This window comes from Callorhinus ursinus, unplaced genomic scaffold (genome assembly GCF_003265705.2).
Source record: "Callorhinus ursinus isolate GAN/ISIS: 27379988/994484 unplaced genomic scaffold, GSC_fseal_2.0 scaffold43, whole genome shotgun sequence".
In the NCBI taxonomy this organism is placed as follows: Eukaryota; Metazoa; Chordata; class Mammalia; order Carnivora; family Otariidae; genus Callorhinus; species Callorhinus ursinus.
Window position 1 is genome coordinate 10,426,091 of NW_027397105.1, and position 17,715 is coordinate 10,443,805.

The 17,715-nt window shown below is 47.1% G+C and overlaps 1 protein-coding gene across 6 annotated transcripts in view; it reads right to left on the reverse strand.

Annotated features, from left to right (window-relative positions):
- The window catches only part of SPECC1 (sperm antigen with calponin homology and coiled-coil domains 1), a 270,576-nt gene that overhangs the window by 183,138 nt on the left and 69,723 nt on the right, over nucleotides 1-17,715 (reverse strand). For 5 of the 6 annotated variants that reach the window (XM_073881771.1, XM_025864041.2, XM_025864042.2 and 2 more), the window contains one exon: nucleotides 6,908-7,078. In XM_073881771.1, coding sequence (XP_073737872.1) covers nucleotides 6,908-7,054 — 147 coding nt within the window. In that variant the 5' untranslated portion in view covers nucleotides 7,055-7,078. Of the gene's footprint in view, nucleotides 1-6,907; nucleotides 7,079-16,803; nucleotides 16,910-17,715 lie in introns of those variants that run through there. The other variant, XM_073881772.1, reaches the window with a different exon arrangement.

Genomic DNA, 17,715 nt, shown 5'->3' on the forward strand with positions numbered 1-17,715 from the left:
CAAAGGTTCGGTCTGCAAACCAGAATGGGAGGAATCCAACAAATGAGAGGGCAACCCCGGCCCTCCCCCCTCCCTCCTCCCACCACTGAAACTGCCTCCTGCAATCCCACCCACAGCTCCCACCCACCTCCAGGCTCCGTCCCCTGGGCGTGGCCCACAGGGGGCGAACTTGCTCCTCCCACTCCCCCGTTTCCCTAAGAGCCCGGTCCTTGGTCCTTGGTCCTTGGTGAGATGACAGGCGGAAGCCACAGAGGACCGGAGTCAGCAAGCAGTGGGAGACTTAGCCCTTCGTGGTCCCACTCTGTGTTATAAAGAAATGTGATCCTGCCCGTTCCAGGCAGAAGGACACCCCAGATGTGTTATGGGCCAGCAGCAGGCTATCTCCTTCCCGCGCAGTGTGGGGAGTTTGGGAGGCAGCAAGGCATTTACAGGGGGGCACCTTCCACAAGCAATCCCATCTGAGGACTTATTGCTCAGAAGCTCCCCCAGGAGGCAGCACATACAGACTAAAAGCTGGTCCTTCTTTTCCTCTGCAGCAAACTCCTTCCTCTTTCGCTCTGTTTCGGCGGCGACATCAACGTCAGACACGGAAAGCTACGAGTCTTAGTAATTCTTGGTCTGTCTCTGTTCACGGCTGCGCTTTGGGCTTTGTTTGCTGGTCCCTGAATGCGACTTGGGCACCGCTTGAGGTTTCTGGTTTGTTACAGATGATCACTGGGCAGGTATGCACTTCAGGTGTTACTTTGATATGTTTAATAAGCATTTTCAATAATGCTTTCACTGATATTTAAGCTGCTGAGCACCTGCACATGAAAGCTTACAAAGGGAAAAAGTTTAAATAGCTCACAGATTAATGTAACTAAGAAATTCCTCTGGATTCCACAAAGATGGGGGGGGGTTGGAATCTGAAGCTCTCTAAAATCACACGTAACCTAATCCCATCTTCAAAGGTAGAAACCAGGTTATGATTGGAGCAGTGGCTGTCGAACTCGGGGGGTGCATGAGAATCCTTGGAGGGCTTGTTAACATGCAGACTGCTGCCTGCACCCCAGCTCCCAATCTGCCCCCCATGCCAGCCCCAAGTTTCGGATTCCCATGGTCTGGAGCAAGGCCTGAGAATCTGCATTTCTAACTGGTTCCCAGTTGGTGCTGCTGATGCTGCTGCTGACCTGGGAACCACACTCTGAGAACCAATGGTTTAGCACAGCACTGTCGATGGAAATATAACACCAGCCGTGTATGTCTAGTGGCCACATTAACGAAGTGAGAGGGAAGGAAAAATTAACGTTAAGAATATATTTTCTTATGGTGCAGCCACTCTGGACAACAGTATGGAGGTTCCTCAAAAAGTTGAAAATAGAGCTACCGTACGACCCAGCAATTGCACTACTGCGTGTTTACCCCAAAGATACAAATGTGGTGATCCGAAGGGGTACGTGCACCCCAATGTTTATAGCAGCAATGTCCACAGTAGCCAAACTATGGAAAGAGCCAAGATGTCCATCAACAGATGAATAGATAAAGAAGATGTGGTATATATATACAATGGAATATTATGCAGCCATCAAAAAAACCCCAAAATCCTGCCATTTGCAACAACGTGGATGGAACTATTATGCTAAGTGAAATAAGTCAGTCAGAGAAAGACAATTATCATATGATCTCACTGATATGAGGAGTTTGAGAAACAAGACAGACGATCATCGGGGAAGGGAAGGAAAAATGAAACAAGATGAAACCAGAGAAGGAGACAAACTATGAGACTCTTAATCTCAGGAAAAAAACTGAGGGTTGCTGGAGTGGAGGGGGGTGGGAGGGATGGGGTGGCTGGGTGATGGACACTGGGGAGAGTATGTGCTATGGTGAGCGCTGTGAATTGTGTAAGACTGTTGAATCACAGACCTGTACCCTTGAAACAATACATTATGTGGTAATAAAAAATTTTTTAAGATTTTAAATTAAAATTACAAGAGAAAAATATAAATAGTGATTGTAAATATTAAATTTTCAATAAAACATTTAAATAAAAATGTATTTTCTTAACACATTCAAAATATTATTAGTGTAAAATATATTAATGAGGCATTTTACATTTTTTTGGCACTGACTCGTCACAATCGGGTGTGTATTTCACACTTAAGGCACATTTTTTTTTTTGAAGATTTTATTTATTTGTTAACAGAGAGAGAGAGAGAGAGAGAGAGACAGCAAGAGAGGGAACACAAGCAGGGGGAGTGGGAGAGGGAGAAGCAGGCTTCCCGCGGAGCAGGGAGCCCGACATGGGGCTCGATCCCAGGACCCCAGGATCATGACCTGAGCTGAAGGCAGACGCTCAACGACTGAGCCACCTAGGCGCCCTTAAGGCACATATAATTTTGATATTTCAAGGGCTCAGCTGCCACCCGTGACCAGTGGCTAGCGTATCAAGCAGCACAGGTAAGGAGTACTCCTGGAGAATGATTACGTAAGACTGGGTCCCCAAGCCTCATGCAGAACATGCCTAAACTACCCTGCTTTCTGAGGGTGGGGGGCTCTGGCCCCCCCTAGCCACAGGAGATTGGCCAGGGTCAGTGTATGACTCATGCTTAGCCAAGCAGAGACCTTTCCCAGTTTTTTGCTTGTTGTTTGATTTTTTTTTTTTTTTTTAACAAATGAGAAGTAAGCAAAGGCGGTAATTGCAAGTAAGGAAAGCAGCCAGGTCTTCCAAAGGATGTGGGGTGCGCGAGGAGGCTGGCAGCCATGCTTTGTAAATACAAGCCGCAGGAGAACAGACGTCAAGAGGCGAAGGAGCAGGGATGAGCAACAGAGAAAGTGTTCTGGCATGTTCTGGTTCCTGGTGCCGGCCTCTCTGAGCTCCAGTCTTGCACCTCTGTTCTACCCCCAGTGACATGGGAACCTAGGATCTGCGCGATCCACTTCTTTTCTGCTGAAGCTCCTCAAGCCACTGCTTCGCCATTTGCAATGAAGGGGATCCTGACTCGTAGCCGTGGGCCTTATTAATGGCCAGAATGAAGTGGCCTGTCCACATCAGAGCACCCAGGGCTTTCCTTTCCCGCACTGGGCTTGAGCAGCCCACGGAAGACCTACAGCAACATCCTCCGGACCATCTGGGCTCCTCACCCCTCACCCGGTTCTTACACTGCTCCTGCAGCTGTGGCCAGTACTCGAAGTAGGGCATTTCATCTCACTTTGGTGGCTTTGTTTCAGTTTTCCTATTTGTGACTAGCTCAAATATAGCTATCCATCCCATATGTATCCACTTACTATAAAACAAGTATAGTAAAGATGGCAACTGTACCATCCAGGTGGCTGGTGTATGGGTGTCACTGTCATTCAACATCTCTGTGCACTTGCCATTTCCATAGTAAACTATGGAGGGAAACAGATCCTTTACCCGTGGCTACAGGCGGGAAGGGGAGAATGGTCAAAACGCAGAGACACAATGAGGGCTAGAAAGGCATAGGCTTGGTACGGCTCCTTCTGCTACCCCTTCCCTCAAACGCTTTCTCTTTTATAGAGTTAAGTCCTGGAGACCCCAAGCATCAGAGATGACAACATGGATATTTGCTTTTCCCCTGACATTTTCCCCGTGGAACAAGTTTCCAAAAATGTTTACCTATCAGGCAGAAGCAGCCACCATTTCATTGTCCTTAGGAAATCCACCTGAGCTTCAGATCTTTTTTATTAAACACTGCTTTAAAAAAACATTTTGATAGATTCCAGAAGCTCTAATGGTCTGAAGTATATGTATTAATTTAAAATCTATATTAAAAATGTCTCCCTGAGGCGCCCAGGTGGCTCAGTATGTTAAGCGTCTGCCTTTGGCTCAGGTCATGGTCCCAGGGTCCTGGCATCGAGTCCCGCGTCGGGCTCCCTGCTCAGCAGGGAGTCTGCTTCTTCTCCCTCTCCCTCTGCTGCTCCCCCCTGCTTGTGCTCGCTCTCAAATAAATAAATAAAATCTTTAAAAAAAAAAAAAGTCTCCCAAATATGCTATGGGTCAAAGATAATAAAAATAAAAACCATGGAAATAATGGGCAAGTCCAGGGTAATAGAATGATAAACAAAATTATGTGTAGGACATTTTGTCCGCATTTACTCCCCACGGCAAATAAGGTATTATCTTCATCTCAGAACTCAGGACAACGACGTAGCTTGCCTGAGGTTTCACAGCTAGAAAGTGGTCGAGGCAGGACCCCAACTCAGCCTGGTCTGACCCACCCCAAGACCATGCTCTTCCTTATTCAAGCATTCCATCATACTACCACTCCCAGAAGAGCTGGCGTCCTTGGGCATTTCATAAATATGGAGTGCCCGCCAGGGAACAGGTGCTTTCCTAAGCGTGAGGGGCAGAGCTGTGCAAGAAACAAAAGAGCACACAGTCCCTGCCCTCATGGGGCTCCTGTTCTATTCGTTGTGAGACAGACGCTGCCCAAGCAGGTGTGTGCAATGGGAGTAAGAGCTAAGAAGGAAGATGAAGCAGGGCAAGGAGGGTGTACGGGGGCCCAAGGGGCACCTTCCGGTGAGTGCTCAGGGGTGGTATCTGATCAGGTGACATTTGAGCATAGACTTAAAGAAGAACTGGCAGAGGTGCAGGGCTGGGGGCAGGGGGAGGAATGCTCCAGGCAGAGGAACGGCAAACAGGCTGCTGCAGGGGTGCATATAGCTCATGGAGGGGCAGTGCCACTGGGCACCAGAAGAGCATGTGGCTGGAGCCCGGGAGGAGGGAGGTAGAGCAGAGGGGAGGGCAAGGACATCTGAGAGGGAATGGGATCTCCAGGGCATCACTGGCTATATCAAGGATTTTGCTTTTCAGCCCGAGTGAAATGGGGAGCCCCGAGACGCGATGGGACGTAAGTGTTGAAAGGACCACTCTGGTTTCCACTGAGAACGGACTGTGGGGTGCAAAGACAAAAGCACAGGGATGGTTCAGGTAGGCCGTGCAAGGAAGGGGTGGCATGAGCCAGGGGGTCCCAAGGGAGGCAGAGGCAGTTGGCTTGACGTCGATCTTGAAGGCAGAAGGGATGGCATTTTGCTGATGGCCTGTGGCATGTGAGGAAAGCAGGGCCCCAGATGCGGAATGGCCTGAACCACTAAGAGGGTGAAGTTGCTCAAAGGGCAAGATTCACGGGGGCGCGGGAGGTGGAGGGGAAGGAGTCTGCTTTGGACATGTTACATTCTAGGTGCCTTTTACTTACTTTTATTTTTTTTTAAAGATTTATTTATTAATTTTAGAAAGAGAGAGAGAAAGAGAGAGCAATAGCATGCATAAAGGAGAGAGAAGCTCAAGCAGATTCTATGCTGAGCAAAGAGCCTGACACGGGACTCGATCTCACGACCCCGAGCTCATGACCTGAGCTGAAACCAAGAGTCGGACCTGTAACCGACTGAGCCACCCAGGCGCCCCTGTAGGTGCCTTTTAGACATCTAAGTGGTGATGTCACAAAAACAGCTGGAGGGCTCCTGGATGGAGATGCAAATTCGTATGTCATCCACATGTACAGTCGACCCTTGAACAGCACAGGGGTTAGGGGTCAAAAATGCAGTCAAAAATCATGAATGACTATTGACTCACCCAAAACTTTATTCATAGCCTACTATTGACCAGAAGGCTTACGGGTAATATACACAGTCGATTAACACCTAGTTTGTATGTGATCCCCGTATTACATATCGTATTCTTATAGTAAAGTAAGCTAGAGACAAGAAAATGTTAAGAAAATACACTTACAGTACTGTTCATAGAAAACATGCAGTTCAAACCCATGTTCAAGTGTCAACTGTAGTATTAAAATTCACGAGAACAGACACTAACGCCTAGAACAACTGTTCTCAACGTGGCCAGTGCTGACCCTCACTCAGGGAGCATGTTGGAAATTTGGGGGGGGGCATGTTTAGTCAGCCCCCTGATTGGAGGTGCTACTTGTATTTAATGGGTGGGAAGATGGGGAACCCAGACATCCTACAACACACGTGGCAATCTTGCACACAACGTTGTCCCATATCCCACAGAACTCTCACACGTTCTGCAGACATTCACAGAGGGGGAGCACCTTTTTGTCATTATCTGAGCCTTGAGCATCCCTTGGTTTTACATGGAAAAACAACGTACTTCCTACACAGCTGCCCCATCCATGATGCTCCAAGGAGCACCTTAGGTCTGTCAGCAGTCACGCTCAAGCACATGCAGAGGCAGATACAGGTTATTTAATTAAACACGAATTGCCTCTTCTTTTTCTTTTATAGTTAGGATGTTATATTGATTTTTTAAGAGTACGTGTGTAGGCGGGTTATACGATCTCTGAATCTCCTCTCAGGATAGTAAGGGAGGCTTTGGGGGTGACACAGCAGCTAGAAACGAGGTGAGACCCCCCCAAACTGCACCCTGGGCCCACCTGACATTAGAAACCCAGAGGATGAACAGGAGCCAGCAATGGAGACCCCGAGGTGCCGCCAGGGAAGGAGGAGACAACGGAGAGAAGGTACTCCCAGACGGAGGGCATCATCAATCATGTTAACGCTACTGACGGGCAAGGAGGACGAGATGGAGCATTGACAACTCCATGATCAGGACTGGGGAGATCACTGGTGATCTTGACCCCCATCTGCTAGGGTGCTGGGGCAAAACTCTAAAGGGAGAGTCTACGTCATTCAGGGCAGGGGAATCTAATTTCTCTGTTAAACATGTTGCACATTTCCTTTCTCAGGCCCAGAGCACCCCTGCTCCCCGCCTTTGCTCTCTTCCTTTGGGTCAGGATGGGCTGGTTCTCCTGGGACCCTCCAGGGAGCCTCCTTCCTGACCTTGACCTGACCTTGACCTTGCTAGTCTTGCTTACTGCCCTCTTCAGTCCTCCCGCCCGGGGCTCCCGGGGGCACCCAGCACATGGGTGCTGGGTGTCTCGGTCTGTACCTTGCTGAGCCGGGACTCAAAAGCCAGCGAGGTGGAAGATTTCGAACTCTTCATGCCTGAAGGGGCCGCAGGGAGGGGCCGTGCACGGTCTGTCCCATGGCTGCCCGCTTTGATGACCGGATTCCAGGGTTTGGCTGCACTCCTCATGTTTGTCCTAGTGAGTCCGTCTTTCTGCACAAGACCGAAAAGAGAAACGTGTGTCCACAGCTTGAACATGCTGAGCAACATCACAGAGCTCTCCCCCCATCTCCACGTTCCCACGGTTATCACAGAGATCGAAGGTTTCTCTTTGGCCTGCTCGGTGAGTATTCTCTGGAGCTGACACCTTCGCGTGAAGGCTACTTTGTACAATTCATGTAGGCTTTTACCAAACTAGTGAAACTTACCTGCGATATAATTGATGCTCTGACATTACTTTTCAGCCAAATGTCGGCTCCTTCTTGTTCAGGGTATTACTGTATTAGTATATGGTATAATACATACCATTATTATGCTCTGCTATTATACTATATGGCCATAGGCTAAATACATATCCCCCTAAAACAGGGCAGCTTGAGTCAAGACATTCTGTGTCCATAAGCCTTGCAGCTTCGGGGTTGACAAGGGCACAACCTACCTAATTTTCAAATGGATCTAAATGAATTACTTGAAAATTGGATTTCACGGAAGCATAGCTTTTTCCTTCTTTCAAGTAAAAATGGGTATCATTTAAAAATGAATGGAGCATATTTTAATTGGCCGGACCTGACATTGTATGGCAGAGTTACCCCCCCGGCCCCGCCCCAACTAAACTGTTTTATGAAAGAAGTCTGTGCTAAGGAGCAAGCTGCAGTTAAAGGTCAGAGGGGAGAGCCTGCAGACAGAGGTGTGGAAGGCAGCCTGAGGCTTGCCATCAGCAGTCAGGGTTCTCATTCCTGAGTGAGGAGTGGCCTGCCCTCTCCCGACCTCTCCAAGCCTGTTTTCTTCTATCAGTAACACAACAACACAGGAGTAAATGCTCTCTAGGGGCTCATTCAGCTCCAGCCCTGCCCCTGCCGTTGTGTATTCCAATGACCAAGGGTGTGGCACAGAATACTAAAACCCCAGGTAATGCCGCATCCCTTCAAAGAAACAAACCAGAAAAATGCACTTTTAAAAAAACACCCAGTAGGTGACAGACAGCTAATTCCAGGGGCCACGCTCATAGAACCTGGAGGTCTAATGAACTGTCCCCGAGGGAGGGGTCCTAGCTGGTGCCAAGCAGCTCTGGGCCCCCTCTCCAGAGCCTCCCCGCATCCGGGTAGATGGCACCAGCCACCTATCCGAAAAACAAGAGGCCGCCTCCTCAGCCTAGCTCAGGCTGTGACCTCTTCTGTTCCTGTCTGGAAGACACCAATCCCGACTGACCGTGCTTCTCAGCCAGGACCAGCCAGCTCCTATTCCTGCTTCCAGTGATTCACTGGCGGTGACACCTGTCCAAGAATCCACCTGCAGCTATGGGGACGTGGCTACAGGTGAAGATATGTATATGAAGACTTTGCCGTGTGTTTTCGCCAGTGTTTCTGAAAAAGTATCTCCATGATTTCAGTTCTATGATTTAGTGCTGAACCTGATTAGCCTCAGCTTGGTGCCGGATATCGTGATGACTTTTTTTTTTAAAGATTTTATTTTATTTATTTGACAGAGAGAGACACAGCGAGAGAGGGAACACAAGCAGGGGGAAGTGAGAGAGGGAGAAGCAGGCTTCCCCCGGGCAGGGAACCCGGTTCGGGGCTCGGATCCCAGGACCCTGGGACCATGACCTGAGCCGAAGGGAGGTGCCCAACGACTGAGCCACCCAGGGGCCCCGCTGATTTTTTTTTTTTTAATTCCGTGGTACTTCTTGTGTATTTTACTGAGGTTTAGCACCAATTATTTTTCTTTTCTTTCTTGACCTGCGATGCTTAATGCTGGTTTCCATGGCAACAACGAGAGCATTCCTAGATTGGCAACTACACAGTAACTCATCTTATTGGGACTCCTAACAGAAATGAGCCGACATGGCCTGAGCAATTCTTGAAGAGCATGACTGATTACTTTTACCAGTTACTACAGAATCAGCCCGGAACACGTCAGTCTGTCTTTATGAAGATGACGCAAATAAAATATGTTTAATCAAGGCATCCCTATACGTTATGATTATAACTGGTTCGAAATGACTATCACAGGCCTTACTTTATGAAAACATAAGGTGATTCTGCCCAAGACCAAGGTGATTCTCGGTCAAAACTCAAGATCTAAACTCCTCTCTTAACCTCTGGCAACAAGTCTGGCCAACAAATCTTCTGGGTAGTGCACCTGGAAAATGTTCAGCCCTTTTTCAAAGACTGATGAGTTACTTGCCCTGAGGCAAAAGTCTCAGGGTTACTTCACTTGCATCATTCCCCCTTTCTTTATTCCTCCTAGAAACTTCTGAACCCAGTCAAATTATTACCAGAGAGCGTGTCTCATCTGGACCCCTCCTGTTTGCCGTGCTAGCCCTTTCTTGGCTCCCTCCACTCTTCTTTTCCTATCATTTTTCCCAGACCAAGCCTTCTATTTTGGACCCATCACCCAGCCAGAGTCTTCCCTTCAAATGCCACCTTCTTTCCAAATTTGAAATACACAGAAATGAGATAATTAATGTCCCACTCATGTGCACCCAGAAGAGAACCCTATAGGTAGGTAGGGATGGGACGCCTGGAGCAGTATCGGGCTCCGCAGGATCAGTGCAGCTTCCCAGGGGTGGGTGAGAGGATGAGAGCTGGTGTGTGAGGAAAACACTCCAGTCAGACCCAGCGCTAGCTTTGCGCCCTGCTCTCCCTTCTCATGGCTTAGGACATTACTAAACTTCGCCCCAGCCCTCACCTCCAGCCTGGGCCAGTGCCTTGCCGGTGTTCTCCAAGTTGTCTGGAGACTGACTCTTTTCCCTTGCTCTGCCCATACCCGGCTCTGGGCTCTTCTGGAACAGACCGGAAAGGTTGACGCGCAGAGCTGTCCATCGGCAGTGCTTGGCTGGCTTTGGCCCAGCCCTCTACCCACTTCCAGGAAGTCCTCCGGCCGGAAGGGGAGCTGGTGCCCATAGGCTCCACTCCCAGATTGCTGCAGACTTTCATGCACCCCACTTCTGACACAGGGAACCAGATCATTACAGTGTGTGAGAGCAACTACGCTATGCTCCTCTGCGCCTGGCAAGGCCCTGCTAAGAGCTCCTCATGGGTAAATCCTCACCATAACCCTAGAAGGTAAGTAAGTATCACCTCCACTTTACTGATGGGGAAACTTTGGCTCAGGAGGGATAAGCGACTTGCCCAAATCACAGAGTTTATGATGGAGCTAGGATTCAAGCCCAGCTGTCATTGGCCCTTACACACCAGGGATGGATAAGGCCTCTGTGAATTGTCTTTGCTCCCCTGGGAGAGCAGGAAGGCTTTTGGATCCAACGCTCCTGCTCCAAACGCAGCATCACTGTTTGCTGTGTGAACTCGGGCATGCTTTTCCAACATCATGATTCTCAACATCTTCACCCAATAAAGTGGAGTTATCAGTGCAGATGGAAAGAAAACATGGATACTGAGGGCCAGGCACATAAAAGGCACTCAACCAATATTAGCTGCCTTTCCTACAAACACTGTTCACTGTGTTCACTGGAGGGCTGCTCTGCTTCATAATCTCAACAATACACAGCAGCGGACCCATTAGACCAATTTCAGTGGCAGGAGCCAGACATACCCGATTGAAGGAAAGGGCTCCTTCTGTAAACAGAGCAGCGTATTTTCTTGCGGAAACATGAAAGAAGGGGAGTAGAGAAGAAAATAAACACTGAGAGCCGACACATTCCCATCCTGAGAATCGGCCCCAACCTTAATACAGCCTAGCCACTGAGGACACAGGTGTGAATACTGGGTGAATAATAATTTCCTTGTGGATGTGAGTTAGTAACAGAAAATAAATAGATGGGCTCTGGCCAAGTACAAGAAATTAAAAAAAAAAAAGATTTGTATTGTTAATTCCTTGATTTCTGCAAATCCTCCTAAACCATCTCAAAGGATCAAGCTGATGAAGGAATTACAACCAGATCCAGGAACCCACCCCCCCCCTACGGGCGGGAAGAGGGCCTTCCCAGGGGTATCTTTTTAAAATTTTCCAAACATTTTTTTTTAATTTCTTAAGTTTTTTTATTGAGGTATATTTGACACAGTGTTACATTAGTTTCAGGTGTACAGCAGAGCGATTTGACAACTCTATACACTTATGCAAGTGTAGCTACCATCTGTTTCATTAAATTACCATTAATAAATTATTATTAAACATTATCAAAATACCACTGACTATATTCTTTTTTTTATTATTATGTTATGTTAATCACCATACATTACATCATTAGTTTTTGATGCGGTGTTCCATGATTCATTGTTTGCGTATAACACCCAGTGCTCCATGCAGAACGTGCCCTACCCAATACCCATCACCAGGCCAACCCATCCTCCCACCTCTCTCCCCTCTAGAACCCTCAGTTTGTTTTTCAGTGTTCATCGTCTCTCATGGTTCGTCTCCCCCTCCGATTTCCCCCCCTTCATTCTTCCCCTCCCGCTCTCCTCTTCTACTTTTTTTTTTTTAAAATATATTGGTATTATTTGTTTCAGAGATACAGATCTGTAATTCAACAGTCTTGCACAATTCACAGTGCTCACCATAGCACATACCCTCCCCAATGTCTATCACCCAGCCACCCCATCCCTCCCACGCCCCACCACTCCAGCAACCCTCAGTTTGTTTCCTGAGATTAAGAATTCCTTATATCAGTGAGGTCATATGATACATGTCTTTCTCTGATTGACTTATTTCACTCAGCATAACACCCTCCAGTTCCATCCACATCGTTGCAAATGTCAAGATATATTCAGAGCACTAAATGAGAAAAATATGCAGCCAAGAATATCCAGCTAGGCTGTCATTGTAAATAGAAGGAGAGATAAAAAGCTTCCAGAACAAACAAAAACTAAAGGAATTTGCAAACACAAAACCAGCCCAACAAGAAATATAGAAAGGGGTCCTCTAGGCAAAGAGAGAGCCTAAAAGCAACATAGACCAGAAGGGAACACAGACAATATACAGTAACAGTCACCTTACAGGCAATACAATGGCACTAAATTCATATCTTTCAACAGTTACCCTGAATGTAAATGGGCTAAATGCCCCAATCAAAAGACACAGGGTATCAGATTGGATTAAAAAACAAGACCCATCGATATGCTGTCTGGAAGTGACTCATTTTAGACAAAGACACCCCCAGATTGAAAGTGAAGGGGTGGAAAACCATTTACCATGCTAATGGACACCAAAAGAAGGCTGGGGTGGCAATCCTTATATCAGACAAATTAGATTTTAAACCAAAGACTGTAATAAGAGATGAGGAAGGACACTATATCCTACTTAAAGGGTCTATCCGACAAGAAGATCTAACAATTGTAAATATCTATACCCCTAACATGGGAGCAGCCCATTATATAAGCCAATTAATAACAAAAGCAAAGAAACACATCGACAACAATACAATAATAGTGGGGGACTTTAACACCCCCCTCACTGAAATGGACAGATCATCTAAGCAAAAGATCAACAAGGAAATAAAGACTTTAAATGACACACTGGACCACATGGACTTCACAGACATATTCGGAACATTCCATCCCAAAGCAACAGAATACACATTCTTCTCTAGTGCCCATGGAACGTTCTCCAGAATAGATCACATCCTAGGTCACAAATCAGGTCTCAACTGGTACCAAAAGATTGGGATCATTCTCTGCATATTTTCAGACCACAATGCTTTGAAACTAGAACCCAATCACAAGAGGAAAGTCGGAAAGAACTCAAATACATGGAGGCTAGAGAGCATCCTACTAAAGAATAAATGGGTCAACCAGGAAATTAAAGAAGAATTTAAAAAATTCATGGAAACAAATGAAAATGAAAACACAACTATTCAAAATCTTTGGGATACAGCAAAGGCAGTCCAAACATTTTATTTTCCTACCAAGCTTCTTTTCTTTCCAGAAGAGAGTAAGACTTATATTTAAACCGTAACTCATAAATTATATGGCATAAAGTAGAAAAGAAATGAGAGAGAGGTAGGGAGGGGAGGAGGGAGGGCAATGGTAACAGCTATTTTAGGAATACAATTAGGTGTCTGGTCCCGGGGGAACATCAGAGCCCATGCACATGTCTCTTGCCTCCTCGAAGCACGTTCCTCTGCTCCTTCATCGCTGCCCTCGGAACCTGTGTTGGAAGGGTTGTTTGGGGGGGGGCCTCAGATTTATGACCTTTTTAAGGCAAGAGAACAGAAGGTCGACAGGGAACCCATTCTGGACGATCGTGAAATAATGAGGGTCTGGGAGTGGGAGAGGCACTGAGGTCTTGACTACAAGTACAATAAGCACCAGGAAGCGGAAAGCTAAGGCATTCAAGTCTGAGAACTAACAAAATATGAATGTTCACATAGCTCAATCACCAGGGGACTCGGCAGGAAACAGAACATAAGTGAACATGCTGAAAATATCTGGCTTGAGCTTTTCGGAGCATGTGCTGAGTTTGCTCTTGACCTCCTCTACAGTAGGTCTCAAACTGGCCTGGGTGGTTCTGCCACCGGGGGCCTTTGGCAGTGTATGGATACAGTGTTGGTTGTCACAACTTGGGGTGTGCTACTGGGTAGACCTGGAGATGCTGCCAGACATCGTACAATCCAAAGGGCGGCCCCGATAATGAAGAAGTGTCTAGCCTAAATGTCAGCAGTCAAGGTTAAGAAACTCAGATCTAGAGGAAGAACAAGAGTCCGTGGATGCTAGTTCTTAGACAGGCACCTGATTCATTTCCCATCCAACACTGGAACGTTAACGCTGCGAATCTCTTTTGGGAGCAGCTGAGGGAATCCCAGGCTTCAGCTGGAGGCCACAGGAAACTCTTCCAAGTTTATTATTTCCTGTGGTCTTTAGATGAGAACTCATCCCATTCGCCTTAGATTCCTTCCCGGGAAATAAGCAAAAGAACAGATCTCCACTCGATATCAGAAGAAAAATGACAAACTAAAATTTATCTCATTAGCAGAAGTCATTTAAAGGAAACAAGAAACAAGAAGTGATAAAACAAAAGCTAAACAGAAAAGAACATTTGTACAACACTAACCACACCATCTCAAACCTGAAAAACAAATAAACAATCCCCTTCAAAAATGAAGTAAGAACTTGTAGAAACCATGAAATGCTGCCACAAGGCAGAGATCCTTAGCAAATAGGGTGTAATCTGGGATACGAAACAGAGTTGGGGGGTCACTGAATATGAAACGCAGACCCGAGAAAGAGGCTATAATCTGGGAGCTATATTAAGACCAGCAAGAGCTCAGAATCACTGCCCGGGGCCATCCTGCTATCTCCAAAGCTGAACCAAGAAGGCAACATCCCAAGCAGTGGATGGCCACTAATTAGTAGTTATTTCCTTACCTATAATGTGGCTTCACATCAAAGAATTAAAAGTGCATGAGCCAAGGCAGGAGAAAAGGAGATGGAAATGAAATACTTCAAGAGCTCTTTCTATAGAAATAGTTTTAAAAAGAGCTATCGAAGGGTAACAAAGAATAAAAACTAGAATGCAGTGCCAGGACCATTCAATAGGGAAGGGCAGTCTTTTCAACAAATGGTACTGGGAAAACTTGATATCCACATTCAAAAGAACGAATACGGATCCTTACCTTGCGCCATAAACGAAAGTTAACTCAAAAGTGCATCAAAGACCTACATGCAAGCATTAAAATTATAAAACGCTTAGAAGAAAACAGGGAAAAAGCTTTGTGGTACTGGCTTTGGCAATGGATTCTTGGATATGATACCCAAAGCACAGGCAACAAAAGAAAAAAAACAGATAAATTGGACTACATCAAAATTAAAGACCTTTGTGCATCAAAGGACACAATCAATGGAGCACAAAACCAATTCATGGAATGGGAGAAGATACCTGCAAGTCATTTATCTGGTAAGGGGTCTGCTATGGACTGAATGAACGGTGTCCCCCACAGCCCCCTTATTTGTTTGTTGAAACTCTAGCCCCCAGTGTTATTGTATTTGGAGACAGGGCTTTTAGGAGATAAATTAAAATTAAATGAGGTCATAAGGGTGGGATCCTAATTTGATAGGATTGGTGGCCTTGAAACCAACGAGAGGTCTTATGAGGACACAGTAAGAAGGCCACCATCTGTGAGCCAGGAAAGAGTCCTCAGAAAGAACTCAATCAGCCAGCACCCTGGTCTTGGACTTCCCAGTCTCCCTAACTGTGAGAAATAAATGTCTGTGGTTTAAGCCACTTAGTCTGTGGTATTTTGTTACGGCAGCCTGGGAGGACGAAGAAAGGGTTAATATCCAGAATGTATAAAGAACTCCTACAACTCAACAAAAGCAAACGTGATTTAAAATGGACGAAGAACCTGAACAGACATTTCTCCAAAGAAGATATACACATGGCCAATAAGTACATGAAAAGCTGTAACACATGACTAATCATTAGGGAAATGGAAATTAAAACCACAATGAGATACCACATCCAACCCATCAGGATGGCTACTATACACAACAACAACAACAAACACAAAATAACAAGTGTTGGTGAGGATGTGGAGAAACTGGAACGCTTGTGTACTATTGCTGGGAATGCAAAATGGTGCACCCGCTATGGAAAACAGTATGGCAGTTCCTCAAAAAACAAAAAAAATAGAATTATCATATGTGGTAAGCCCACTTCTGGGTATATTCCCCAATAACTGAAAGCAGAGTCTCAAAAAGATACTTTACCTCCATGTTCTTAGCAGCATTATTCACCATAGCCAAAAGACAGAAGTAACCCAAGTATCTACTGATGGATGAATGTATAAACCAAATGTGGTATATGACTCCAGTGGAATATGAGTCCGCCTTAAAAAGGAAAGAAATGTGATACATGGCACGACACGGATGAACCTTGGGGACACTATGCTCAGAGAAACAAGCCAGTCAGAAAAAACCAAAATACCACATGTATGATTCCGCTTATATAAAGTAGTCAAACTCATAGAGACAGAAAGCAAAATGGTGGCTGCCAAAGGCTGGGGGGGAGGGTGGCATGGGCGTTAGAATTCCAGTTTTATAAGGTGAATTCAGTTCTGTGGTTGAACGGTGCATAATGCCACGGAATTGTACACTTAAAAACAGTTGCGATGGTAAATTTTTGCATTATGTGTATTTTACCACGATTTAAAAAAATATGTGGTAACAAAAACAAAAACAAGAGTGTAGGAGGGAACTGGAGACTTTCCAATATATTTAGGTGGAGACACCTTGAGCCATGTTATTTATTTGGTCCCAGTTCTGGACCCTGGCTGGGACACCAGCTGGGCCACTGAGGAGAGCTCAGAAGGGAACCGTTTTCAAGGGTGTAGGCAGGATTTGGAGGAGCAACAAGGGGAGGTGCAGAGCCCCTGGGCTAGGACCGTTATCACCCCCCAGGCCTGCAGGACTCAGAGGAGGAAGCAGTTGGAACCCAGAAGAGACTGAAAGACAGAAACTGTGGCCTTCAGTAGAGAAACGCAACCAACCCATGGAGACTCATTTTGCAGGGGGCTGGGGGGAAAAATGCCTCAAACTCATCCTCCTGCGCTCTCCGCAGTCTGTTGCTCACTGCTCTCCTTGGAGGAGAGAGACCGAGGGCAGATGTGGGGGGCAAACAAAGGAAGCGCCGGACACCAGTCGTGTTCCCCCTTGGCCGGGCCCACTTCAATGCCACCTTCTGAAGTGAACTCAAGTATCGCCCCCTCTCGAAACTTCTCCCAGTCCAGGGGGCCTCACAAGGGCTCTGAGACTTGTCTGCTGACTTACCTGCTATGCAGCCGGCCCGTGAGCCCTTCCCAGGGGGCAGCCTCCTGGCATTAGCCCGAGCTTGGCCAACCCCAGCACAGTGCACAGCACAGACCCTGACTAGCCAGCCCCGCCCCCCGACTTCCCCATTTCTATTATCGGCACAGCCTTTGCCTGGCTCTCCCAGACCCGAAACCTCAGTGGCATCGTGGGCTCCTCCCTGGGGCTCCCCTTTCTCTAGCCCATAGCAGCCCAGGCTGGGGGCTGGAACTCCTGCCGCATTTCCTGTAAGAGGCCTGCCTTTCTCTCCAACGCGGACTTCCCTGGGGAAAGTTCCTCCCGAAGCTCATCCCCAGACTCCTAACAGACTTCCCAAAGTCTGTCATCATCTGCAATCACCACTTCCTGCTCCAAACCCTTTGTCTTATTTTTAAGCTAACATTTATCAACACTGACCATGTGCCAGGCACAACGATCAGCCATCGCCAGAGATGAACTTCTCTAGCGCTCCTAACTGTCCCGGGGCACCTAGTGTCACCCACGCTGTCCAGTCGGTGACAAGTGAGGCTGAGAAGTCTGCTAACTTCCCCAATGCTGACCCAGGCTGTGCCATTTTGGGCTGGGCACCCAGGCCTGGGCTCACGGCTCCTCCTGGGTCCGATTTAAGGGACCATCCAGTGGGGCTTGGCCAAGCCCCCCTCTCCATTTACCCTGATCTTCTCCACCTGGCCAGTGGGCTCACGGTTCTCATCTTGGGGTGTTCACCTCGAGACCTCCCTCTATGAATGTTCTATCCCTTTCTAAACCTGCAGAAAACCCTGCTGCTGTCTTCCGGTACTCCCATACCCTGTCCCGGTCTCTCACCTGGAGGCTACAACAGCAACCCCCAGCCAGTCTCTTGGCCACCAGGCCTGGCTCACCTCAGTCAGGAAG